Here is a 26000-nt window from a genome sequence, read left to right on the forward strand (position 1 = left end):
ACCATTCCTTCTGGGTACGAGGCACGGTAGTCCAGGAGTTAAAATGGGTACTGTGCCAGACTTCCTGGTTTTGAATCCCTGCTCATACCACTCAATAGTGATGGGACAAGTAACTTTTGACTTAAGTGTCCTCAGATGCAAATGGGAATGACAAATAGTACTAATCTTCATAAGCAGTTCCGAGGGTTAAGCTAGTAGATGAGAAAGCCCACTGTTGGCGCTCAAATTACTACTGATAGGAAGTTTTCATTTGAATACAGAAAATGAGGCCCGGGGAGAGAAAAGAATGCCCGGTCACACAGCAAATGAGCAATGAGGCTAGGACTGGAATTCATCCCCACCCCCAATCTTCTATCCCTTGTCCTCAAGAGTTCCTAGTCATAGACGTAGGGGCGTGCAGGAGAGAAGATCCAGTCGCAGGGCTTTGGACCCGAATCATAAGTTACGCACGATAGGAACGAGATGGACTCGAGCATTTGTGCAGAATGACTAGCTCCTTTCAGACGTCCTGTGCGTATCCGGCTCTCAGAACTAAAGTCCTTTCCACTGCACCTTGGGAGTTGGGGGCGGGGTGTCAGCCCCGGTGCATGCCGGGAATTGTAGTCCTTTCCCCCCGCCCCGCTTTCCCAACTCACCCGCCTGAGAGGCCGCCTTCGCTTCATCTTTCCCAGCAAGCACCGCGAGAGCGCCGGCTATTGATTGGCTGCAGCAGGAGCAGGCGGCTCGGCCGGCAGCAGTTACCCAGGGTTTCCGGTGCGAGGCCAGAGCGGGCGAAGCTGTAAGGAGGTCGGCGGTGAGGTGCGTGTCCCGAAGGGTGGGCGGACGAGGTGACCAGAAGGTCTGTGGGCCCGAACGCTCTCGGCCAGTGGGGAGAATCACGGCGAGTCCGCGCAAGGGCGCAGGTCGGGGTGGGGGGAGCGGGGCGGGGGGGCAGAGCTGGGGCCTGTGCGCATGCGCGGGCGGGCAGTGCGCGCGGCTGGAGGGAGCGCGGGGCGTGGGTGGCAGCGCGCGCGGGTGGGGGGGCCCACGTGGGGCCTGGAGGCCGGGGGAGGGATGAGAATCGAGCGTCTCGCCACGTCAGTCTCCGTCCCTGAGCCTATCCCGCGCTCTGCCTGTGGTAAGGGGGCCTTGTAGTGCCGGGAAGCGGCTTGGAGAAAAGGGAGGCCTTGCCTGCCCCGCTTCTGGAGCGGCGCCCGAAAACCTGCCTGGGCGCGCCGTTCTTCCCTGACCGGCCAGAGACAGGACCGTTGTTGGCTCCCTCCGGTGAAGGCCGGCTAGTGTGTTCTGAGAAGCTCTGTGCACCCGGTACTGGGATTTCGGCCCCAAGCTATGAAGAATTTCGAAGTCCGGAAAATAGCGAGTGTGCTTGTGTCTCTATAGGACCTGCTCCCAGCCTAGCGTTGCGGACCACAATGAAGAACCAAGACAAAAAGAATGGGACTGCCAAGCAGTCGGGCAACTCTTCCAACCCAAAAAACAACCCGGGGCAAGCGGAAGCAGGACCAGAGGGAACCCAGGGGCGGCCCAGCCAGCTGGCTCCTGCGACAGAAGGCGAAGGTTCCTCCAGCCAGGCTCCGGGGAAGACTGAGGGTGTGTGCCCGCTCTGGTTTCCAGCGGGCAGGGGGAGGAGTTTGCGGTGCAACTGGGTGGCTTCTGGAGTTAGAGGCTTCTGCTGCTGTTTACCAAGGAAGGAGGAACCGTAGGATGAGAGGAGGACCGCACTGAGTCTGTGCCACCCCTCGATCCCCGTTTCCCGGGGTGGGGGGTGTTGATAGGGCCGCCCATTCTAAGCACAGGAAGGAAGTTTTGAGGGAAAGCTCTTACAGCGTTAAATGAGGTGGTAGTCAAATGAGACACTCAACCTGCCAGCCCAGGTTGGAAAGCCTCATTCACCAGTGGGTAATTGCTCTTCACATCAGAGGCTTTCCTGGAACTTTTTTAATAGCCAGAAATGATTTTTGCGGGGAGGAGGAGGGGATGGACTAGATGTTGAACTCCAGGTACAAGCCATCCCTATGTGCTGGATGCTTTATTTCCTTGATATCTTTCACACATCTGGCAGAAGTGGTGGGCAGTCATGGGAGATAATTATATCATTTTTATAGGTGAATAAACTGAGGCTTAAAGAAGGTAGGCAACAGGGGCGCCTGGGTGGCTCAGTGGGTTAAGCCGCTGCCTTCGGCTCGGGTCATGATCTCAGGGTCCTGGGATCGAGTCCCACATCGGGCTCTCTGCTCAGCGGGGAGCCTGCTTCCCTTCCTCTCTCTCTGCCTGCCTCTCTGCCTACTTGTGATCTCTCTCTCTGTCAAATAAATAAATAAATCTTTAAAAAAAAAAAGAAGGTAGGCAACATTTAACCCGAACGAGTAAGTTCAGGCCTGGAAAATCTCAGCCAGTGGAATAACCATTTTGTTTCTCCTGCCCGTCATCCTGCCCTGCTGTAGGAGCACAAGCCAAAACTGCTCAGTCTGGGGCTCTCCGTGATGTCTCTGAGGAGCTGAGTCGCCAGTTGGAAGACATTCTGAGTACATACTGTGTGGACAACAATCAGGGGGGCCCAGGTGAGGATGGGGCACAGGGTGAGCCTGCTGAGCCCGAAGATGCAGACAAGTCCCGGACCTATGCTTCGCGAAATGGGGAGCCTGAGCCAGAGACCCCGGTAGTCAATGGTGAGAAGGAGACCTCCAAAGGGGAGCCAGGCACAGATGAGATCCGGGCAAGTGACGAGGTTGGAGACCGAGATCACCGAAGGCCGCAGGAGAAGAAGAAAGCCAAGGGTCTGGGTGAGCAGAGGGCAGCTGCTGGTGAGGCGGGGGAGTTTGGACCTGACGTTCCTTGGGCTAACCTGCTCTGCCAGGATTCAGAGGACACTACTCTTCAGAGCAGCAAGTCACATTAGTTTGGTCCAAGCCAGGGTTGTGGGCTCGGAGAATGTAGGTTTTTCACTGCGTAGCGGCTTCTGACCTTGGGAGCAGATGGGAACTGGAATCTAGCCTGATCCGTCTTTGAAAAAATGAAGAGCAGGAGGCCTAAGTGGGCTCCTGTGTCAGCCAGCACTTTTTTTAACCTGCCCTGTGAACTTGGGCAAGACTTTTCTCCTTTCTGGTCCTTAGTTTTTACTTCTCTACAGTTAGATTTGGACTAGACCAGGGTTGAAGACTCCAGCCAAATTAGACAGGGGACCCTATATGGACAAGACGTGGCCTTCTTCATCTAAAGGGGTGATTGCCATCTGGTCCCAGCATGCTGATAGCATGTAACACTACAGGCTAGGTGTAGCCAGCCTTCTTTTTTTTTTTTTTTTTTTTTTTTTTTCCCCTTTCTTTCATGCAGAGTTACATGAAATCTCTCTGGATTTTTTTTTTTTTTAAAGATTTTATTTATTTGACAGACAGAGATCACAAGTAGGCAGAGAGGCAGGCAGAGAGAGAGAGGGAATCAGGCTTCCTGTGGAGCAGAGAGCCCGATGCGGGGCTCGATCCCAGGACCCTGAGATCATGACCCGAGCCAAAGGCAGCAGCCCAAACCACTGAGCCACCCAGGCGCCCCAAGTGTCTCTGGATTTTTAACAGTTGGCAACTAACATGCTAGGAGCCAAACAAACCTACCCGTGGGGTTGGATTTGGCCTGTGTGCTTGTGCTTGCAGTCTCCACACTGATCTTTCGAGCCTCTTGGGGTTGACACTTCAGGAGCTTGGTGCTGTACTATGTACAGGGGACAGAAGGAAGAGTCCTTGACTGAGGCACAGACAGAGAAAGTTATTAGTGGGGGGGGAGAGCCCTGGTGTGAGTGTTCAAGAATCAAAGCTAAGTGATACTATACCCATGTATTAGTCGTTACTTCCACACCCTCTGCTGGTCATTCTAATTGGAAGAGGGTTTTATGTTTGTTTGGTTTTTTTTGTTTGTTTCTTAATCTTGGGATCAAATATTGGAAGGTTTAGTCATTTTAAAGTTCAGTTTTTGGGAGGGAACAAATAAAGTTCAGTTTGGCTGCCTCTCTTGATAAGAGTTTAGTCGTTCCCAGCAAGACCTGTTCCTTTTTTGAATCTGTCCTCTTTCAGAAGGGCCTTCCTTGCATCGACACAGTGGCACTTAATTGGCCAATGGGATGTCTTTTTTTCTTCAGCTGGTAGAGCGGCAGTTTTTTTCACCTACCCCCAGTGTTCACCATGGAGTGTCCACATAGCCTGAGTCATTTGTCTGTCAAGGGTTTGTTGAGCATGTCCTCTGCAGTGGGCACTAGGGACAGTACTGGGCGGCACTGGGGCCACAGCAGTAGGCAGAAGTGAGTTGGCGGCCACTCTGATGAAGCACATGGTTTGACAGGTTGACAGCCAGTTCAACAAACAAGATCAAGTATAGTGGTGGAGGGCTGCCTCAGGGCCTAAGAGTGTGGGCCGAGGCCTGGGGAGATTCCCCAGAGAAGGGGGTACATGATTTTGCTCCCTGTGCTTTGCAGGGAAGGAGATCACCTTGCTGATGCAGACATTGAACACGCTGAGCACCCCAGAGGAGAAGCTGGCAGCTCTGTGCAAGAAGTATGCTGAACTGGTCAGTTCTCCCCCTTCTCCTTGCACCCGCCCTGCCTCGGAAAGTCAGCAGGCCACCTGGCATGGGGTTGAGGGTGCAGGGGCAGGTGGGTGGCTTACTTACTGTTCAGCCTCTCTCTCAGCCTTTTCCCCGTCTGTCACTTGGGGAGTCGGGTCCCAGCTGGCCTCTTCCAGGCCGACTATTCACATTCCAGTGGTAGAACCCTGCTCCTGGCCCCAGTCCCAAATACCACGTCGTCTCACACCTGTGTGCTTCAGTGTGCATCTCCCCAAAACGTGGAAATGCATAGCGCTGTCCTCATACTTATGATTGTTGCTGATCACATGATACTCTCTAATACCTCTCCCTGGTTGTTTAAAGTGTCAGTTTGGTCAAATCAGGGTCTAGAGGAAGTCCTTTTAATGCATTGGGTCCTCACAACATTTTTTCCTTTTACTCCAAAACAGTCTTTATCTTACTGCTAACTTTTTTCTCATGTCATTGACTTACTGAGTTATCCTGTAGGGTGCCTCACTTTCTCGCTTGTGTTATTGAACTTCTTATTTTACCTTCTTGATTCCTGTGGATAAAGTGGAAATTAGTTCTAGAAACTTGATCCAATCCAACTTCATCTCTTTTGATAATAACTTCTTGTAAGTGGTACTCTGTAGAGAAACACAGTGTGCTCCTCCCGCTTTTGGTTATGGAAGATTGTCCACTGGGTTTGGTGGGACCAGCCAGGTTCCTCCCTTGTCAGGTTGCCATCAGAATTTGAATGAAACCACCCTGAACGCGCCCGATCTCGTCTGATCTCGGAAGCTAAGCAGGGTCGGGCCTGGTTAGTACTTGGATGGGAGAGTTTGAATGAATGTGTTTCTCCACTGAGGGTCATTTCCTGACTACTTATTTTTAACTTCTTTCACTCCATTCGCATGTGTTAGCTGGAGTTCTCCTATAGGGAATTTTTCTCATTTGTAAAATTGGGGAAATCATACCTGCCTGATGGGGTTATTATAATGATTAAATAAAGGACAGGATGTAAAAAAGATACCACCCCTTCAGAATGAGCCAGCCAGGGAAAGACTGATGAAGAGAGCAGGAGCTGAGTCGCCAGAGTGATATTCTCAAGTAGAGGATGAGGTAGGGGCCAGAGCGGGAGGGTGGGCTGTGTTAGGAAGCACGGCTGGGTCCTGGTGACTGCAGGAGAGGGCAGGTGGAGGTGGTTGTGCAGAGGCGGAGCTTGTGCCCCTGTGCTTCTGGTTGCTTCCATTCGCAGGGAAATGAGAAAGATAGTTGTTGCTGGGAGAGAGGAGAGTTGAAGTGGAGGAGGACAAGGACGAAATAGTTCTCTGGAAGAGGAGTGTGAATAACATAAGGAATATAGTTGGGCCACGTGGCAGACGAGGGTCTGCCCCAGAGGGGTGGTCATGAACTTAAAGTGAGATGCTTCAGGCAAGTCTGCTTCAGTGCTGGCGCAGAGGAATCATAAGGCTGGTATATCAGGGTTGGAGTTTCGTTGGTAGAAAGGGGGAAGAGAGCTAAGGGGGTAAAAAATCTAAGGTAAGAGGATCAGTGATTATTTAAAAGAGAGTTTAAGGAAAGCAAAAAGATGGTTGATCATTGGGCTGGAGGTCCAATATGGTAGACTTTCTGGGACCACAGATACTGGAGGGAAGGAGCTAGAATGACAGTTGATAGTGGTCCTGCCCTGGGATGAGATACTGGAGGTGTGTGTCCTTCTGGGTAATGACAAAATCTGGGTCTGACTGTCCAGGATAGTAACCACTAGTCAGCTGAAATGTATGTGGGTAGCCTAGATTTGGACGTGCTCTGAGCCTAAGGTGCACATTGGATTACAGATATCTAAGGAAAGGGAAAGAATAAAATACTCAAAAGTTTTTACATTGATTTCAGGTGGAATATTATAATATTCAGATATTAGATTAAGTAAATATTTTACTAGTGTTAATTTCATCTACTTTCTACCTTTTTAATGTGGCCTCTGGAAGAGTTGTCATTACATCATTGAGCAGCACTGTATCTGTGTTGAATAGGCTTGTGGTAGGATAGCTGATCGGGAGGAGAGGGCAGGGTCTGGGGAGAAGTTTAAGATCTATCCGAAATGAAAAGGCCAAAATGTTAACAGCAATCACATTGAGGAGAGAAATGATGCTGAGTCTCGGAGCAGCAAGTGGGAGTGATGGGGGTCTGTTGAGTACAAGAAGTGGTGGTAGGGAGTCTCCTCGTAGGGCATGAGTGTCCCAAGAGTTGAGAGCCTTGCAAACTTTGTCTCTGGAGTCAGAGCACAGAGAAGGTGGGGTCTGCAGCCTCTGCACCCCTGCTTGTCCCAAGTGCCCATTTCTGTATCCTTGCCCTTGGAGTTATCAGAGAAGTGTGTAAAGCACCCACACGATGTCCATTGGGGGCTGTTGACAGCTGGAGTTGGGAGAGGGCAAGGGTCCCTGAGGAAGAGCGCCACGGGGCACTTACTCAAGTTCCCCGTCCTCAGCTGGAGGAGCATCGGAACTCGCAGAAGCAGATGAAGCTGCTGCAGAAGAAGCAGAGCCAGCTGGTGCAGGAGAAGGACCACCTGCGCGGGGAGCACAGCAAGGCCGTGCTGGCTCGCAGCAAGTTGGAGAGCCTGTGTCGTGAGCTGCAGCGCCACAACCGCTCCCTCAAGGTGGGCTGGCTCCTGCCACGTGGCTTCCCTTGACTTCCACTTTTCTTTGGTGGGCTTTTGGCAGACATATAGATGTTCCCAGGATCACCCTACCTTGGAGGCAGCTGCTTGTTACCACTTGCCCCATACTTGTTTCAGGTAAGGTGAGGACTGAGGTGCAAAGGGAGCCCTGGAGGCAGGGCTTCCATGTTGTTCAGAAAGCTGGTGGGTGGCTCCTCTCCCAGCCGCAGTCTGGAGTGCTGGATCTTTTCTCTTCTTCTGGGTGGGGGTCAGTTTGGTTAATGCCCAGTCACTGCTATGACCTCTGGATCATTTATTTTCAACATACTTAGGTCAACAAATGTATGGTGTTTTGCCACACATTTTGCTCATTTTTAGTTGGTCTTTGACAAATTTGAACTTCACTATAAACAAGGTATGAGGGATTCAAAGGTGTCGAAAGTGACAGGTGCCCACCCTCCTCAACCCCAGTGTCCAGCAGAAACCACTGGAAGTACACCTTCTCACACGTGAGTTTAAGTGCAGCCTACAGACTACCTGTGTCTGTCTGTGGTTCTCCACAGGGTCCTCTAAACGGAACCGCCGTCTGTGTATCGTTTCACATCCTGTCCTGGCTTCTCACTCCCAGAATGCCTAGCTGTCTTTCCCTCACTTTAGTTAGGACGGTCTCATTCTGTTTGACAGCATCGTTGATTTCACTTACCTTATTTTACCAGTGTCCTAGTGAAGGAATTGCTGGGTGGTTTCTAATTTACACTCCTGCATCCATAGAGCTACAGTGGAAGTTCTTGTATATATCCCCAGCTCAGTGTACACAGTGTACCCGTAGGATAAACCTCAGAAGTGAAATTTACGTTGTAAATTTTCATAGATTGTGCCACATTGCTTTCCCACCAGTGGTGTCTGCTTGCCTAATTCTGCATAGTCTTACCGACCTGGCCACTACTGAATTTTAACTAGTTGGGAGTGGAGGGGGAGAGATGAGAAATGAAAGCACAGAAACAAGACTGCTTAACCTGAAGTCTGAACGAATGGGCTTGGGGAGATCCAGGTTCCTCTAGAATGGCACTTAGTGTACGTCTACATCTTTCTAGGGAGAGAATCTCTCCCTGATAGACACGGGGTCCGTTGGGGGCCCATATTGCATGACATCTTGGAACCTGGCTGCTCCTCATTCAGAGCAGGGAGGGTTGTCGGTACAGACCCTGGCTGACTGGGGAGCTACAGGTGACGAAGCCAGGGCTGACTTCTCTGCCCAGGAAGAAGGCGTGCAGCGTGCCCGGGAGGAAGAGGAGAAGCGCAAGGAGGTGACCTCACACTTCCAGGTGACGCTGAATGACATTCAGCTGCAGATGGAACAGCACAATGAACGCAACTCCAAGCTGCGCCAGGAGAACATGGAGCTGGCAGAGAGGCTCAAGAAGCTGATCGAGCAGTACGAGCTGCGGGAGGAGGTGAGGAGCCCCGTCCGGCCAACACTCCGGCCACCTTTCCTTTGCTATCCAGAATGTAGGTGAAGTCTCCACGTGCCTTTGCTCAGCTGCTTTGACCTTTGAAGCCACCCTGAGTCCACCGCCTCCTCCCCATTCTTTCTGTCTCCCCCTCTCCTGGCTCCCAGGGCCCCTCCAGCAGTTAGGACTGCCTTGAAATTCGCACATCTAGTCTTGGTCTCTAGATGGGGCAGATCTTTGCCGATGGGGCTAAGTTGTTGTGTTGGTGCGGGTGTCGTTTTTGTCCTTTCTTCCCATTTACAAGGGAGCCGGGCTCCAAAAGTGAGGGTTGTTAGTCCTGCAGAGAGATCTACTGGGGTCGGAAGTTTGAGTGTATTTATTACTTGGCTTTCTGGGAGCCGATTCCATCCCTTTGCACACCCAGGACTGACTGGAGAGAAACAAGGTGAGGTTGGGAAGTAGACATTCCAGAAACGTGAGGCCCATGTGCTATGGAACACGCGGAGTTCAGCATGTCAGAATGAGATGGGAGGCTGGGTAGGGGACTCGGGTCTCTGCAGGTGGGTCGCCCCTGCAGCCCCCAGACCTCCCTGCAAAAGGGAGCTGCTGACAGGTGGCCCTCCCACCACGCTTTGCCGCAGCATATCGACAAAGTCTTCAAACACAAGGACCTGCAGCAGCAGCTTGTGGACGCCAAGCTCCAGCAGGCCCAGGAGATGCTGAAGGAGGCAGAGGAGAGGCACCAGCGGGAGAAGGATTTTGTGAGGCTCGGGGCCTGAGGGTGGGGCGTCTGGGAAGAGGTGGGTTGGGTTCTGGCACAGCTCATAGTCAAGTTTGTCAGGGAGGGGTTGGTTCCTGTCCGGAGGACCAGGGCACTGCTTCAGTCAGAGAGCAGGACACTTCAGTGGGTCCTGGGGCATACGGTTAAAAAAGGCCAAACAGCCCCTCAGGGGCTTCTGACAGGATCTGGGGTCCTGTCTTGGAAATAGCTCCTCAAAGAGGCAGTGGAGTCCCAGAGGATGTGCGAGCTGATGAAGCAGCAGGAGACCCACCTGAAGCAGCAGGTGAGACAGAGTGGGTCCTGACCCTGTGCCTCTGAGGTCCGCTTGCTGGGCCCCATCCTGGGGGAGGGAAATGGGGACCCTCATTCTAGGACCACCTTGACTGCTGTGTGACCTTGCTGAGCCTTTGTTCTCTCTGGACCCGCCCAGCTGCTGTGGTGGTGACCAGGTGGCTAGGTGAGCTTGAAGGACTTTGTTCCTAGTTGCAAGTGTCGTGCAGCTTTTGAGGAGGCAGGGAAGGAACGGCTGTTTTTAATTACATTAATTGTACTTAATTTTAGAAGAAAAGTTTGAACATGTAGAGGCAAAATATAAGTCATCCCAAATCCTGCTTTCTAAGCTTAACATTTTGGATTCTGTCCTTCCAAATACGTAGTTACTGTTTTGTTTTAAAGAAAAATGGTATCTCGGGCGCCTGGGTGGCTCAGTCAGTTAAGCATCTGCCTTTGGCTCAGGTCATGATCCCAGGATCCTGGGATCGAGCCCCGAGTCAGGCTCCCTGCTGAACAGGGAGCCTGCTTCTCTCTCTCCCTCTGCCTCCTACTCCCCTGCTTGTGCTCTCTCACTCTCTTTGTGAAATAAACATAATTGTTTTAAAAAAAGAAAAGTGGCATCTCAGTAGAATTGTTGGGTCAGAGGTCCATGGTTGGGTCTGACTGTGCTAACCAGAAATGCCCTCCAGAGAGGCCTAATCTTATCTCTGGGCTTCTTCCTCACCCAGCTGGCCCTATACACAGAGAAGTTTGAGGAATTCCAGAACACTCTTTCCAAAAGCAGTGAGGTGTTCACCACATTCAAACAGGAGATGGAGAAGGTAACAGTGTCCAGGCTGGGTGTGGCTGCAGGGGAAGACCCCACCCCTGGGGAGCTGTTTCCATGAACTGTGATTGATACCAAGGATGGCCTGTAAGGAGGGATCAGAGCCTCACCCCGCCTCTGAAGGAAGCATCACTGACCTGTGCATCCTCCAGGTTATCCTAGAGAAGGGGCACAGCCTTGTCATTCCCTGTTGGTGGTGGTGGCATTTACCTTGTGATGTCCTGCGGTTGCACCGGAGGCACTGTAATACCTTGCCCCCTTGGGAGTGCTCCCCATCTTGGAGACACAGATACACAGATGGTCTGGCCGCCTGACCATTTCCTTCTGTCTGTCCCATAACCCAGATGACTAAGAAGATCAAGAAGCTGGAGAAAGAAACCACCATGTACCGGTCCCGGTGGGAGAGCAGCAACAAGGCCCTGCTTGAGATGGCTGAGGAGGTGGGCTGGGTGTGCTCTGCAGCTGGGGGGAGAGGTGGCAGACGGGGTTGCAGTTTTTGAGTGTTGGGCCCTCCCCTCTACATTCTACCAGTAAGTCATGGAGCTGGGACTTGTGTGTCTATCTGTCCAGGTCCAAAGGCACCGCCAACTATTGCCCCATGGGAGATGGTGAGCCCAGTGGTAGGTCTGCAGTAGAAGCAAAGAGAACAAATGGGAAATTCAAGAACCAAAAAACCAAAGGGTAGCAGTGATGCATACAGTTCATATGCAGAGTAGCTTAGGTAATTTGACTTCATGGTCTGAGATATAGAAGAAAGGAATTAATTGCTGGAGAAGCTACTATATACTAGACCCTTCTGACTGTCTTATATAATGCCAGTTCATTGAACCTCCTCAAGATCTGTGAAGTTGATGTCAGCAGTCCCCCCCCCCCTTTTTTTTTTTTTTTAAGATTTATTTGTCTAGGGGCACCTGGGTGGCTCAGTTGGTAAAGCATCTGACATTTGACTTCAGCTCAGGTCATTGTCTCAGGGTCCTGGGATCGCCCCAAGTTGAGCTCCCCACTCAGCGGGGTGTTTGCTTTTCTCTCTGTCCCTCTCCCCCCACCCCACCCTTGTGCACACGTGCATGCACTCTCAAATAAATAAAACCTTAAAAAAAAAAAAAGATTTATTTATTTGAGAGAAAGAGACAGTGTGCAGGCACATGTGTGAGCAGAGGGGAGAGGAGAGAATCTCAGGCGGGCTCCTTGCTGAGCACAGAACCTGACGGGCTCCATCTTGCAACCCTGAGATCCTGACCTGAGCCCAGATCAAGAGTTGGATGTTTAACCAACTGACCCACCCAGGTGACCTCATAGTCCATTTTAACAGATAAGGAAATAGGCTCCAAAAGCCATGTCGGACTTTGTGTCATCTGGTGGATAAATGGAGAAATACGTTGTCTTCAAGCCACGCCCTTCTCTGCACTGCAGCACCCCCTGCCAGCAGCAGGTCTTGGCACCCATCATGGCTGTTTCACTAGGAAAGGACCAGCTTTGGGCTCTGATCTGTCCCCGGTGTCATTCAAGTGTAAATGTTTCCTACCACATGACTCTGGCTTCTGGGGTTGATGGCGTGGCAGTAAGGCCCCATTTCTTTCCCTAGAAAACACTCCGGGACAAAGAGCTGGAGGGCCTACAGGTGAAAATCCAGCGGCTGGAGAAGTTGTGCCGGGCACTGCAGACAGAGCGCAATGACCTGAACAAAAGGGTACAGGACCTGAGTGCTGGTGGCCAGGGCTCCCTCCCTGACAGCGGCCCTGAGCGAAGACCAGAAGCCACAACCGCCTCCAGGGAGCAGGGTTGTGAGGGTCCTGGGGCCCAGTCACCGAGCTCCCCAAGGGTCTCAGAAGCTCCTTGCTGCCCAGGAGCAGCAAGCACAGAAACACCTGGCCAAGTGGGGCCCCAGGAGCCCACCTCCACCACCGCCTAGGGAACCTGGCACGGGGGGCGTGCTGGGAAGGGAGCGAACGGCCCAGCCAGGCCTAGCCCAGGCAGGGCTCCCATCGCTCAGCAGTCCGGTGCTGAGGTCCAGGGTGCTCCGACCTGGTTGACATCTGACACTTTGCAGTTTTGAATTCTGTGGGTCAGTTTTACATACATATGGCATATGTGTAAGGCCTCCTACATTCCTCTCTCTCTGCGGAACATGGGCTTCCACTGGAGGTGGGGGTGTGTACGAGTCGAGTCACTGGCTCTTCTCTGAGCTGAAGAGTCTCAAAGAGGAGCTGCCATATGTAGCTGCTGTCCCAGTGAGCTGGCAGGACAAGTGACTTGAGCCTGCCCCTGCCTGATTGAGGCTCAGACACCCCCCCCCCTTCTGCCCTTCAGGGCTTGTGACAAGTGACACACTTGGGCCTTGACTGCGTTTCCCTCGTTAGCAGGGCTTGGGCAACTCTGGCTCTCCTAGCTGCCCTGGAGCCTCCTTTACTTCTCTCAACCTGGAGAAGGGGGGGTCCCTGGGCAGGGCCCACAGAGCTGGGGATCCAACTGCTGTCCTGCTCTGGAGAGGGGACCTGGAGAAAGTGGCTGTGGGCTGGTACATGGTTAGGGAGCCCTCAGGTGGTGCCAGGACCAGGCCGGCAATGCTTCTCAGTAGCCTTATCATTCACAGGTGCCTCTCTAGCCTGCACAAATGATTGACGAGACCACCCAAAGGATGCTTTCTGAAGGTTTCTGTTTTTTTTGTGTTTTTTGTTTGTTTTGCACATGACAGTGTGTGTATTGATCTGAGGAAGGAGGAGGGTTGCTGGCACAGTTGCCTTCCAGTGCACCCCAGCCTCACCACCCCAGCTGGTATCTTTGCCACGTTGGTGCTGAGCTTTCCTGTTTGGTGAAATCGGATTGCAGTTAGGAGGAAGGGAAGGGCCTCTCATGGTTTTACCACAAGCTTGCCTGTGTGTTTCAGTCCTGGGACGCCACTGCTGATGCCCATCACCGCTGTCTCCATGCGGCGGTTGCTGGGCCCTGTGCCCAACTGTCGTCCCCTTGGCTTTTAGGAGTCTGTTTCTGCTTCTGACCCCACCCTTCATGTGTAATCCTTGAGATTTGCCCTGGTTCCATTGCCTAAGGAATAAGCTGAAGTATGTCCTTGACATCTCACTTCCTGTGTGGGAGCCCCCAGCTCTTGTCTGACACCTGAGGGACAGCGTGAGACTTGACGATTGATGAGCCTCAAATCCATAGAATGGCTGACATTTTGGGTCTTGTGACCCCCTCACACCCCAGTACTTGGTACTTTGGCCTGAAGGTTCTACTGGTTGCATACTTGCCAGGGTATTCACCAGTCTATACGGAAGAATTTTCTGGGACAGCAGAATGAGGCATGGGTTGGGAAGCTGGGCTTGCGGTACTACACCCCACCTCTACCTGGGCCTTGGCTTCAGTGTAGCTGAGGGAGCTTTTGTTTCTTGCTGAATTTCCTTGAAGCTAGTTCAGTGTCCTGCAGGGCCCTTCATCTTCAACTCCCAGCCCGCTCTTCATGCCTTTCACTTCAGTCCCTCCCATAAACAGGTTCACGAAGAGTGCAGAGGGCTCCTGTAACATGTTACAACTTAGACCAGAGATGGCAGATGAACGGCACACCATTGTTCCGCTGCCCCCATGGCAGCTACCATCGATTGGCCTCTGAGTATTTCCCGCTAGTCCTGGTATATCCTGCTCTCCTGTGGAGAAGTGTTTCCCTAAGATCTTGCCCTCTGGAGTGGTCCCTGGACCTGCCTTTTCCTTGCCCAGTAAGGCTTTCCTCGCCCCACCCTCCCAGCCCCCGTGTCAGTCTGAGACACACAAGAACTGCCAGCCCCGTGCAGGGTTTGCTGGGCTCTGGAAGCACAGGGAAGAGCAAGCTTCTGTCTGTCTGGTTGAAAGAGCAAGAGGCCTGCAGTAGCCCGTGCGATTGCCTCGCTTCAGCTACCTCATAGAACCTGTGCGGTTGAGGGGCTGGCCGTAGGAGCCCAGTGTGGGGGTTCCCAGCTGTAAGGCACAGCCACCCCCAGAGAACTGGTCTAGTTACTGTGGGGCTGCAGTGAGCAAGGTGGCCCAGCCAGGCTTCCCGGATCCTGTATCCAGGCCCTGGGTGAGTAGAACCTTTGCTTTCAGCTCCAGCCATGTCTAGGTGTCCGGGTCAGCCTACGGATGAGGATTCCATTTTCCATTTTCCCTCTTCCTGTCCCTCTTCTCTTCATTGACCAAATCACACTAATCACTACGGCTGCTCTGCTTGTTCTGCTTTCCAAAGTCCGCCCAGGTGCCTGGGCGCTGCCCTCGCCAGCCATGAGCCTGGGCCCCATGCAGGGAAGGTGGCCTAACTGGATTGAAGGCCAATGCCTTCCTCTCCAGGGCAGGTCCCATGCACATGACCTCAGTTTTAGGACCAAGAGCTGTGTTGGAGTCTTAAGATTGCTCGCGCTTCCTCCAGGGGACCATTGCTGGTGAGGCTCGCCGCCCAGAGCCCTTGGCCCTGCTGACAGTAATTTGTGTTCCAGACCTTGCCCGGCTGAGAGCCTCACATACACCAGATTCTTGAGTGGTATTGGCAGCACTTTGTTTTAATTTTGTTTTCCATGAGGTTTTTGGACCATGGGCTGAGCTCAGGCACTTTCTTTAGGAGAATGTTCTGTCTGTGAAGATGGTTATTTCCATTCCACCGCTCCCATCACAGTGGCCCTGCTGAGGGCTGACCCAGAGGTCAGTGGAACTGCCCTAGTAGCTGGGGGGGGAGGGCCAAAGCCTGCTGAGCTGACTCCAGCTGCTGCCCCAGCCCTCCCACCTGAGCAGCACAGAGGTGGTCACCCCAGGGACAGCCAGGCACCTGCCTGGGGGAGGGGTGCTGCCTTCTGTCCCTGTAACTGCTTCCCATATGGTCCAACCTGGCCACCCAGGTTTGTTTTAAAGCTGTGCTGACAGCTTTTTTTTTTTTTTTTTTTTTTTTTTTTTTTTTTTTTTTTTTTTTTGGTCTCCTTTTGGTATTCACAACAGCCAGGGACTTGATTTTGATGTATTTTAAACCACATTAAATAAAGAGTCTGTTGCCTTACTGGTGTCTCTCCTGACCGCTGTGGTCATTTGGTGCTTCTGGATCCATCTAGCCATCACTGACTCCTCTGGATCCGCTCCGGAGCCTTTGGCTGTGCTGTATCAGGCATCTTCCTGAGTGCCCCCCCCCCCAACACCTGCCAAGTCACCACAAACAAATTCATTTGAACTGCCTGAGCAGAGCCCTTGGCAAAGTTGGCATGATGCTCATATACATAGAGGCATTAAATTTCTTTCATTCAATGAAAAGTTGGCCCTGCCCCATGAAGGGTCAGGCTAGTGGTGAAGAAAGATACTTTTTTTTAAGTGATCTCTGTGGGGTGGCTGCATGGCTCAGTCTCTGCACCCAATGTGGGGCTTGAATTTACAGCTAGATCAAGCCTCACATGCTCTACTGACTGAGCCAGCAGGTGCCCTGGAGAAAGATTTTTATTTTTTTTATCATTGTTTAATATTTAAAGACATTTATTTATTTATTTGACAGAGATCACAAGTAGGCAGAGAGAGAGGAGGAAGCAGGCTCTCCGAAGAACAGAGATCCCAATGCCGGGCTTGATCCCAGGGTCCTGGGGTCATGACCTGAGGCGAAGGCAGAGGCTTTAATCCACAGAGCCACTCAGGTGCCCCAATTTTAAGATTTTGTCAGCACAAGCAAGGGGACCTGTAGGCAGAAGGAGAAGCAGGCTTCCTGCCGAGCAAGGAGTCCGATGTGGGACTCCATCCCAGGATCCCAGGATCATGGCATGAGCTGAAGGCAGACACTTAACCATCTGAGCCCCCCAGAAGATACTTCTAGATAAACAGCAGTGGTGCTGTGGAACCGTGAAGGAAGCCCTGTCTCCTTCGGCAAGGAGCTAGGGGTAGACACCTGGAAGGGCTTTATGACCCAAAGAGCAGGTAGAAGTTTGACAACTTGATTTAGTAGCAATGTAGTTCACCTAGAAATGCAAGTGCACAGGAGGTAGGGGGAGGATGTCACCAGGAGTCCGTGTGCCAGGTTAAGGAATCTGGGCTAGATCAGAGGACTGGAGGAACCACTGAAGGTGTTCAAATAGGGCATTAGGAAGATCTGTGAGGAATTATAAGGTACGGAGATGAGAAACCTAGACATAGGCTAATTGAGGCCCAAAATTAGATGCCTGGATCACTGCTGTTCGGGGCTGTCTGCCATGGGCAGCACCCTTTGGCATTGGCCTACCTGTGAATTCCTTTGATTTTGTACCCTCCTTGAGAAGACCACTTTCTGCATGCAATTCTGAAGAATGGGCTGATTTTTTAGACATTCCTGCTCACCCTGCCAAGCCTAGGTGCAAAAGTTGGGGCTCCTGCACCAGCACCCTATTCTCTCTGGAGCCTGGGTTTGGCCTGGCACAAAGGATGATACATGAGTGCCTAAAAAACAGCAGAGACGTCCTTCCTTCCAGGCGTCCACAAGCAGCTGTGTTCACGCTGGCTGTGATGGTCTCCTTGGAGCCTCTGCTCCTTCTGATCAGGGTCTAAACAGGTTGATACCTTTCAGAGCTGACCCCAGTCAAAGACTCCTTTGGAAGGAGGCCAGGGAGGCCACCCCAACTCTTGAAACTCCCAAGCCATGCATCTCTTAGGATAACTTCACCCTAGGGGGGCTCCTGCACCCACCACCACTCTCCTGGAAGAGAGCAGCCTACAGGTTGTCCTCTCTGCCTTTGCAGACCCCTCCTTCCAGCCTCTGGTTATTGACAAAGTCCTGAATTAATGCCTTCACTTCAGAAACAGTCTGGGTGTTGGAAGCACCTGGGAAAGATCCCTGCGTGGGTGCCTGTGGAAACAGCCCATCACTCCCTAACTTATCTGGAAGCCCAGGTACCGGGAAGCTGCTCCTGCCCATGGGAGGGAAAGGGGTCCAAGGTGCTGTGCACGTTGCCCTGGGGCAGCTATTTGAAACTGCAGGGCAGCCGGGCCAAGGATAAGCCTGTCTCCTGTTGCATCAGATGGTTCTCTGGGGACCAGAGCTAGGAGCCTCTGCCAGGTCTTTAAATAGCTGCCCCATTGATCTGGCCTCCCCAGCAGCACGGGCAGTGCTGGGTCAGTCTCCATGTGGCACTCAGGTTTCCCTCCTGGGGGCTGGGGTCAAGCACCAGGTAATCTCACTGATGTCCCTCTGACCTGATGCTCCCCACACGTGTCTCTTCGACCTGGGAGTGGGGGGGGGGGGTTTGGTCCCATCACTTCAGTCAGGGGCTGAACATAACCCTCACTGCTTACCAGTGTCTGGGTATCGTGGGATGAGTGATATTACCCTCAAAATATAGTTTACTTTCAGCAAATGGGATGGTGACAGTAAGTTCCTGCAGGATTGTTATGAGGATTAAATGTACATAAAGTGCTTAATAGGGGACCTCAACTCAATAGACGGTTGTCTTCTCTTGCAGTTTCTTTCTGCTGCTGCTGCATATATATATGCATATGCATCTATATGTCTTACATGCTTATTTACATTTTCTGCCCCACATCCCTATCTCCCCACCCTGGCTTTCTGACAAAACCACTACCATTTTGTAAGGGACTGTAGCTTCTCCCCAAACTGATGGGAAAGTGAGGTTTTAAGATTGCCATCACACAAAGAACGTTAGTCACTTTAGCTCAGCTGGGAAAATAACGTCAAGTCAGAGGGACAGCCGAGGAACTGTCGTAGACTCCTCCCATTTTCCCGTATCCCCACTGCTAAAGGAGGTCACTTTCTCTTTAAATGCAAATTACCTCCTGCTAGCTCTACAGCCATCTGCTCAGTTCCCTAGGAGGAGAGCGCTGAGGGCGGAGGGAACGGCTCGGAAACGCCACTCCAGACCCCACACCTCCAGGTCAGTTGTCCCCTTCCACGGTGTGTGTCGGGGGTGCGGAACATCCCGGGTCTGAGGCTGCGTTTCGGATCCTGGCTCCCCAGTTGAGCGATCCATTTGGCACGCGGTTTTGAAGACAGCTTGGGAAATAGATCCCCGGTGGTCCCCAGCCATTCCTGGGGAACAGGGGCTCCTGCTGCATTTCTTCTATCAATTCCCTAATTGGGCCAAGCCACTGCAATGCAAGTTAGAGGACGTGCTCTGGTCTCCCCTCCACCACACCCCCTTGGGGCTGGCCAGCCAGGTGCCAGTTTGCCCCCAGTGGCCCCACCATCCCAGAGCACAGACCGAGGCTTGGTGGCGGCAGCCTGGAAGCAAGCAGCTTGGGAAAGCCCCTGCGAGGGCCTCCTCCGGGAGGACCTCAGCCGACCTGAGGCTTGGGGGGTGGAGCTGGCCTGGAGGCCGAGCAGTGCCAGCCACAGGCGCAGCCATTGTGGGAGGCCGAGGCAGCCAGCTGCTGGACCCCCCAGCCCCCCACCCCTGGCTGCAGCTGAAGCGGAGCAGGGCCTTTCTGACCAGGGAGGGGGAAGAGGCAGGAAGCCCGTCCCAGAGAACTTCTGGGAACTGCCTGATGTTTGAGATTGGGGTTGGCTGAAGAGGAGGGATGATGGCGTCTGAGTGGCAGGGTACCCACAGTGAGCCCCATTCCCCATCCTCTGGTGGTGAAAGTCTGACACTGAAGTCTTCCCAGGCGCCCCCACCCACACCTCGGTCACCTCCCTTGCCGATGGGATTTGTCAGCACCTGCCTGGACAGCTGATTAAACACAAGAGAACCTAGTTAAGACACCCCTAATCGTCCACTGGCCTCCTGCCGGCTCACATCCACTCTGCCTCCCTCTCCGTTTCCCCTGCCAGCTCCGCCCCGTCAGCTCCTGGGACAGGAAATCCCAGCAGCAGCAGGACAATGGTGTCTGGTCCAGCCCTTCCAGGCAGGGGCCAGGTTTTCAGGCCAGGGCTGGAGGGCAGGTGGGGGACCTGGGGTGGGCCCTGGAAGCTCCTTCAAATACAAATCCAAGACCCTAGCAGGAAGGCACTGGCATCCGGGCCCTGCCCATCCTGGACAGAGGAAAGGACCAAGACCCTGGCAGTTATGAGGGGGAAGGTGGGAAGGTCCCAGGGTCCTTCCTTTGCCAGGGTGGCCAGGTGAAGTGATGGCTTTGCCTCTCACTATCTCAGTGGGACCTGAGGTCCAGCCGGGATCCAATGGAGGACAAGAAGAAGAAAAGGAGTCCCAAGCCCTGCCTGACCCAGCCAGCCCAGGCCCCTGGCACATTACGAAGGGTCCCCGTGCCCACCAGCCACAGCGGCTCCTTGGCCCTGGGACTCCCTCATCTGCCGTCCCCCAAGCAGCGGGCCAAGTTCAAGAGGTGGGTACAGAAGGAAAGCAGGGCAAGGAGGGAGGGACCCCAACTCTGGGCTCAGCCCTGTGGGAAGGTAAAGATAGCCTTAGCCTAAGCCTTAGCCTTAGCAACAGTTGATGCCTTCCCTGGGGCTGCCCCCACGGGTCATTGAGAGAAAACTCAGAGTTGCCTCTGCCCCAGTCTCTGTCCTCAGGTGTGGGGAAAGGCCAGATGGTGACTGGGATCTCCTCAGAACAGGCAGTGAGCGATGCCAGAAAGAGAGGCTGTAGGGCACTGGAGAGAGAGAGAGAATGTCTAAGCTGAAGGAATTGCCTGACAGAACAGAAGTATGGAAGAAAAATATTGGCTGGGAGGTTCCCAGAACCACAGGTGGCTGTTGCCCTCGAGTGTCATGGAGCAGGAGATGGTAAAGGGAGACCCAGATGTACGATCTGAATTTTTGCTTAATTTTTCTAAATGATTGGGGATCTGAATTCGACCGTACAAGGTCTCCATGTTTGTTTCCCACGAAACAAGGTGTTCTTTCTCCCATGACTGTGCCTCCCTGTGGTTTTGCACACTGTCTGCCCGACAGATCCGTCTGGGGATGGCTGCAGGGGGCTGTCACTGAAGCCCAGGGCTGAAGCAAGACTAGTAGGAAATGCAACAGGAAGGGGGGGGTGCGGGCTGAGAAAGGTCCTTCAGGGTTATCCTGAGGACAGTGGAAAATTCAAAACCGTTTTGAAATAGGAGCGGAAAGATATTTTGGGGAGAGGTAAGATGGCTGTCATGGCAATAAGGAGTAACTGTCCCCAGGGAGGATGAGTGATTCCCCAGGGTCATGGGAGGAATGAGTGCAGGGCTCGGACAGAAGCCCCAGAGCGCCCCCTCCAGCCCCGGTTCTGGCTGAGTGTCACCTGAAGAAAAAGACTTCCTTTGACTATTCTCCCTACCCCTCCTCACCCACTTCCCAGTCCTGGAGCCCAGGGCAGGGTCAGAAGAGCAAACATCCATTTCTGTTTGGGAGTAGATAGGAAGGTGAATTAGTGCATAGTCCGATGGCATGAAAACCTTCGGTTCCTGGCTGCCCCCATCCTGTGACCTTGGTCATGCCCACCCCACCCAGGGTAGGCAAGGAGAAATGTCGCCCAGTGCTGGCCGGAAGTGGGGGTGGCTCTGCAGGCACGCCCCTGCAGCACTCCTTTCTGACCGAGGTGACCGACGTCTATGAGATGGAGGGGGGACTGCTGAACCTGCTCAATGATTTTCACTCAGGCCGGCTGCAGGCCTTTGGTGAGTCTCAGGGGCTGGACTGAGAGGGTGTGTGGGTGGGGCAGGAGGGCCTGGTCCCTGGGCCGCGGCTGGGGCCAGGGTCCCAAGCTGCTCCCAGGGCTCAGACAGGTGTTGTCCAGGGAAGGAATGCTCCTTTGAGCAGCTGGAGCATGTGCGGGAGATGCAGGAGAAGCTGGCCCGGTTGCACTTCAGCCTGGACGTGTGTGGGGAGGAGGAGGAGGAGGAGGAAGAAGAGGACGGGGTCACTGAGGGGCTGCCTGAGGAGCAGAAGAAGACGATGGCTGACCGCAACCTGGACCAGCTGCTTAGCAATGTGGGTCAGGGCTGGGGGCTTCTGTTCCTGGGGACACGAGAGGGTGGGGGAGGTACATGATCCTAAGGCTATTTCTGGCCCCTCGGTGAAAAACTGGGGGTGCATGGAGCGCCAACCCCCACCAGAAGATGCCTCACAGAGCATCTGAGGTTTGGCCTGGTGCATCTCCTGACAGAAACCTTTTTTCCTCTCTGTTGACAGCTGGAAGATCTTAGTAATTCTATGTATCCTTTCCGGGGTACCCTGCTGTGTGTGTGTGTGTGTGTGTGTGTGTGTCACACCTCCCACAGATAAAATCAGTTTCCTTGTCCCCACCACCCTCTAGGAGTATTTACAATAAAACCAACATCTCCCCCTTCCTGTCCTACCGAAGCAGAATTAGCCACAAGCTGCCTCCCACGCAGACTTCTCCCGACTATCAGGAGAAAGATAGTTATAGGGAATGTGATTTATCTACTTATGAAGATCCTTGCAAGCGAGGCCCCTGGATGGCTTAGTCGGTAGAGCTTCAGACTCTTGATCTCTAGCGCTGTGAATTTGATCCCCATGTTGGGGGCAGGGATTACTTAAAAATAAAACCTTTGTGGTTACACTACTGAAAAAATTTTTTAAAAGAGAGAGGGGTGACAGAGGGAGAGGCAAAGAATCTTAAGCAAGCTCCATGCCTAGGGCAGAGCTCCCTGCAGGGCTCCATCTCACAACTCTGAGATCATGACCTGAGCAGAAATAAAGAGTCCCACCCTTCACTGACTGAGCCACCCAGGCACCCCCAAAATAAAATCTTCAAAAGAAAATCTTTGCCAGTACTTTAGCTGACACCAATCCATGGCAAAGCTGTCTTACTCTTCTTGACATTGAGTAATTCTTTTCACTGATTTAGATTATCTCCCCAGCTAGTCTCAGCCAGAAATAGTGCGAGTGCACGTACCTGCACGATCTAGACCCAAAGAGAAGGGAGTAAGCCATCTAGCAAGAAGGGTGGGTGTGGACTGCCACCTGAACCGCGAATCACCTTTGTCTGCCCCTTTGTGCGGTTCGGAAAACTAAGCCAATGTAGGATGGGCAGACAGGGCTGGAAAGACTGGGGTCCAAAGCATCGCAATCCTTGACTGACTGGCACAGACAGAAGCTGCACCTGGCCGAGAACGCCGAACCCGAGGAGCAGTCAGCTGTATAGGTGTCGGACCCAGGCCCAGACTGCTCCTCCCATCCCCTTCAAACTGTGACTTTTTACGGACTCGATCCCCCCAGGTGCTACGGGGGTGGGGGGCACTAGATGGAATTAAACCAGAAAGAAAGACACCGGCTCCGTGTGCTTCCTCCCCTCTTTGCGCCTTCACTCGGAGAAGAACCCGGAGTCACCCCTGCGCGACACACCGGTTTGGACGGTCCCGATCGGCGTGGCGGGAGGTGGGGCTGGAATTCCCAGCGCGGCTCTGGGAGTGGGAATTGGGAACCCGCGACCAGGTAGCCGCGAGAGGAGGATGGTTGCCTTGGAGACGGCAGGGGGCGGGGCCGCGCACGGCGCGAACTAGTGACGCAACTGGCAGGCGCTGGTCAGCTGCTGGTCTGTTGGCGCCGGGATGGAGCGGGAACGGTTGATTCGGAGGGTGTCGGTGCTGCAGGTGCGGAGCGGGCCCGGGGCGCACGAGTCGCAGCACGGGATCTCGGATTGGGACCTTCGAACGAGAGAAGGCTACTACGTTCAGTCACCTACCCTCGTGCCCGCCTCTGGAGTTACCGAACCACCCCCACCACCCTGAAGAATGGTGGGACCCACGGACCCCCACAGGCCTTCCACTCCCACCATACGCTCCTGCGGGATCCAGGAAGTGGCGGGAAGGGCCTTAAATTCAAGAGGGGGAGCTAGTCCGGCATCCTTCCTTGAACTCCTGGGGACTGTCCTGACGTACAGCGTCACCTCTCCTTTTCCCGTGTCCAGAACCCCTCGTAGTCACTGAGACGACCTCTCCAGGAAAATCCTCAAAATGCCCCATTTCTGCAGTGATGAGCATTTTCTTTCTCCTTTATTCTCCACGCCAGGCCTGCGTCCGGGGCTTCTTGGTCCGACGCCACTTCCAGAGTCTGCGAGCGGAGTATGAGGCTGTTGTACGAGAAATCGAGGGTGATCTGGGCACGCTTCAATGGACAGAGGGCTGGATTCCCAGGCCCCAGTTCCTCCCAGAGGTAGTACACACCCAGTGGAAGAAGGGAGGGGTAGGAGGGACCTGGGGAGGGGCTTCAAGGAAATGGTAGAATCCACCCTTCCTGTTGACAAGCTTTTCTCAGTGAAAGACTCCACTCCCAACATTCCAATCCTTAATCCTTACCACCTTGTATGCTAAATCTTGGCACCCACATATTTGGAGAGTTTAGCTGCGAGGTTTCATACTTATGATTTCTCAGAAAGCAAAATCCCATCGGACCCAGAAACCCCAAGGGAGGGCACCAAATCCAGAGCAGGAACTGCGGAGAAGCTTCTCATGCACAGAACCCGAGAGAGAAGCTGTCTTGGGGGAAGTGATGCTGAAGAAATCAGGAGAGAGCTCCACAAACTCGGGGAGCCTTCTCTGCAGAGGTGACAGCCCCTGGCCTCAGGAGGAGCACAGAAGGAAAGCCAGGAATCCCAGCCCAAGGGAGATCAGAGATGTGTCAAGGATGGAGAACCCAGGTACCTCTGTGCCTCGATTCAGGGCAAGCCCCTGACTTGCTCTGGGCCTCAGCTTTCCCATCTGAAAAGTGAAAGGCTTGTGCTCCATAAGCTGCATCCCTCTCTTTTTTCCCAGTGCCTGGTTAAGGGCAACTCAGGGGTGGGCAGAGGAAGGGTGCCAGGGCTTAAGGGTAGCCAGGCCTAGTGGGTACCCCTGAAGCCCTCTCCCTTTTTTCTTCCCTCCTTCGCAGAAGCTGCGGGTCCAGGACTGCCCCACAGCCAGACTGAGCTCCAGGAGCTCCAGTACCACCACAGCCACTTGGCCATGGAACTGCTGTGGCTACAACAGGCCATCAATAGCCGTAAGGAGGTAGGCACTCCCTTGGAACCCTGCCAAGAGTGGGGGTTAGGGAAAAGCCTCCTGCTCTGTGCTCAAGCAGTCCTGCCTGGTACAGTGTCTATTCTCTTCCCCAACAGTATCTAATTCTCAAACAAACACTGACATCCCCAGAGACCAGCCAGCCCAGAGACAAGACCAGCGTGTGCTCAGACCACAGGGCACAGACCTGTGAGAGGGCCAGGTCACAAACAAGCCCGCCACTGAAAAGCCAGTCCTACCGAGACAGGACCGCTAGTGAGCCAGACCATGTGGATGACTGTTGGAGGCTCAGATCCCCACCACACAAGTGCCCAGAAAGACTGGCCACTACAGATAAAACTGCTGATGGGGTCAAGTACAGGGACCCATGTTGCAGGAAGGCTGGGCCACAGCTGCTCACACCATCAGATAACCAGGCCTTAGAGAACAGGCTCACCAAGGAGCCAGACCATGGGGAGCAGATGTTTGGACGGACCTGCACACAGCTGACGACTGTTCTGGATGACCACATCCCCAAAGGCCTCAAACCTAGGGGCTACTGTTCTGAAAAGGCCAGGTCCCCGGTGCCCACACTCTGTGAAGACCCAGATATTGAGGACAAGTCTCCCAGGAGGTCAGAACACAGAGAGCCTGATTGCCAAAGAGCTAGGCCACGGAAGTTGGACTTCTCAGAGGACCGTGGCATCTGGGAGGAGACCTCGGCAGAATGTGGTGGCCAGGGTCTCTGGAAGACTAAACCACCTAAGGGCCAGCTCCCTAGAGAGAATTCTCTAGGGATAGAACCTCCAATGAACCTAGCCACGAGGAAGGGAAAAACCAGAGAACTGTACCATGGCGATGAAGGTTGCCTGAGAAACCATCTCTGACAGGGTCATCCCACATGGGAGAGGACCACTGGAGTGGCAGGCCGTGGAAAACAGGACCACCAGCCTAGGCCCTGGGCAGCCAGGGAAAGACCAGGTTCCAAAGCGGGTGTGCTATGGAAGGGCGCTGAGGGAGGCAGGGCCTCATCCTTGCTCCCTGGTACCAGGACTTCCTTTTGCCCTTGGCTGTTGGCGGCTAATGGGGCCAAGAGAAGCTGGAGCAAAGAGCCGCTCCAGTATAGGGAAGGGAGGAAGAAGGACATTCGTTCATCCTTGCCTGTGGCTGAATCCAGTTTTGGGGACAGGGAATTTCCTGGGGTAAATTAAGTAGGGAGCCTGATGGAGAATAAAGGTTTTTTCATGGATTCTGCACCTGGTTGCATTCATCTTCTGCCTCTGTTCAGCATAGAACGGGGCCCTCCTGTTCCTTTTCTGCTGGCATGCGGCATCTTCCCCGGGGTAGGCTGGGAGCCACAGTCCAGGAGGCAGATGGGCCATCCTTGAGAACAGTCCCCAAAGCTGATCATCCTTTGAGCTCAGCCCTTGGGCTGCGGAGTGGCAGGGAGCTTCTGAGGCTCTTCCCTCTATCCAGGATTAGAACATCTGTGCTTCGGTGCGTTCTCCACCACTTTCTCACTGAGGCCCGCGGTCTTCCAGTGTAGTGATCAGAGCCCCCCAGCTCCCAGGGAGGCCCCACCAAGGGCCGAGGGCCGGCTGTATGAGA

The 26000-nt window shown here is 53.5% G+C and overlaps 3 protein-coding genes across 5 annotated transcripts; all 3 read left to right on the top strand.

The window, feature by feature from the left end:
• Positions 1-668: 668 nt before the first annotated feature.
• Positions 669-15558, top strand: TXLNA (taxilin alpha). 3 transcript variants are annotated; one of them, XM_004740928.3, is made up of 11 exons: positions 669-798; positions 1381-1590; positions 2445-2783; positions 4463-4554; positions 7043-7213; positions 8473-8667; positions 9306-9425; positions 9654-9728; positions 10447-10539; positions 10889-10984; positions 12130-15558. In XM_004740928.3, exons 2-11 carry the CDS (start codon positions 1413-1415, stop codon positions 12454-12456), a joined length of 1686 nt encoding a protein of 561 aa, XP_004740985.1. In that variant the 5' UTR covers positions 669-798; positions 1381-1412; the 3' UTR covers positions 12457-15558. The 3 variants fall into 3 exon arrangements, with proteins under 3 accessions (XP_004740985.1, XP_012902009.1, XP_004740984.1); XM_013046555.2 differs by having other exon boundaries at positions 692-838; XM_004740927.3 differs by lacking the exon at positions 669-798 and adding an exon at positions 970-1117.
• A 2691-nt stretch (positions 15559-18249) lies between these two features.
• On the top strand, positions 18250-22686 carry CCDC28B (coiled-coil domain containing 28B). The gene is made up of 6 exons (XM_004740922.3): positions 18250-18397; positions 19615-19805; positions 20905-21071; positions 21191-21384; positions 21586-21608; positions 22507-22686. The coding sequence occupies exons 2-6, from the start codon at positions 19642-19644 to the stop codon at positions 22559-22561; spliced, it is 603 nt and encodes a 200-aa protein (XP_004740979.1). The 5' UTR covers positions 18250-18397; positions 19615-19641; the 3' UTR covers positions 22562-22686.
• Positions 22687-22933: 247 nt separating this feature from the next.
• On the top strand, positions 22934-25641 carry IQCC (IQ motif containing C). The gene is given in 6 exon segments (XM_013046518.2): positions 22934-23009; positions 23428-23571; positions 23791-24055; positions 24286-24404; positions 24512-25178; positions 25181-25641. Coding segments are annotated over 6 exon segments (1404 nt in total). The 5' UTR covers positions 22934-22967; the 3' UTR covers positions 25348-25641.
• Positions 25642-26000: the final 359 nt, after the last annotated feature.

The sequence above is a fragment of the Mustela putorius genome, unplaced genomic scaffold (assembly GCF_011764305.1).
Source record: "Mustela putorius furo isolate JIRA1106 unplaced genomic scaffold, ASM1176430v1.1 tig00003853_pilon_pilon_pilon, whole genome shotgun sequence".
In the NCBI taxonomy this organism is placed as follows: domain Eukaryota; kingdom Metazoa; phylum Chordata; class Mammalia; order Carnivora; family Mustelidae; genus Mustela; species Mustela putorius.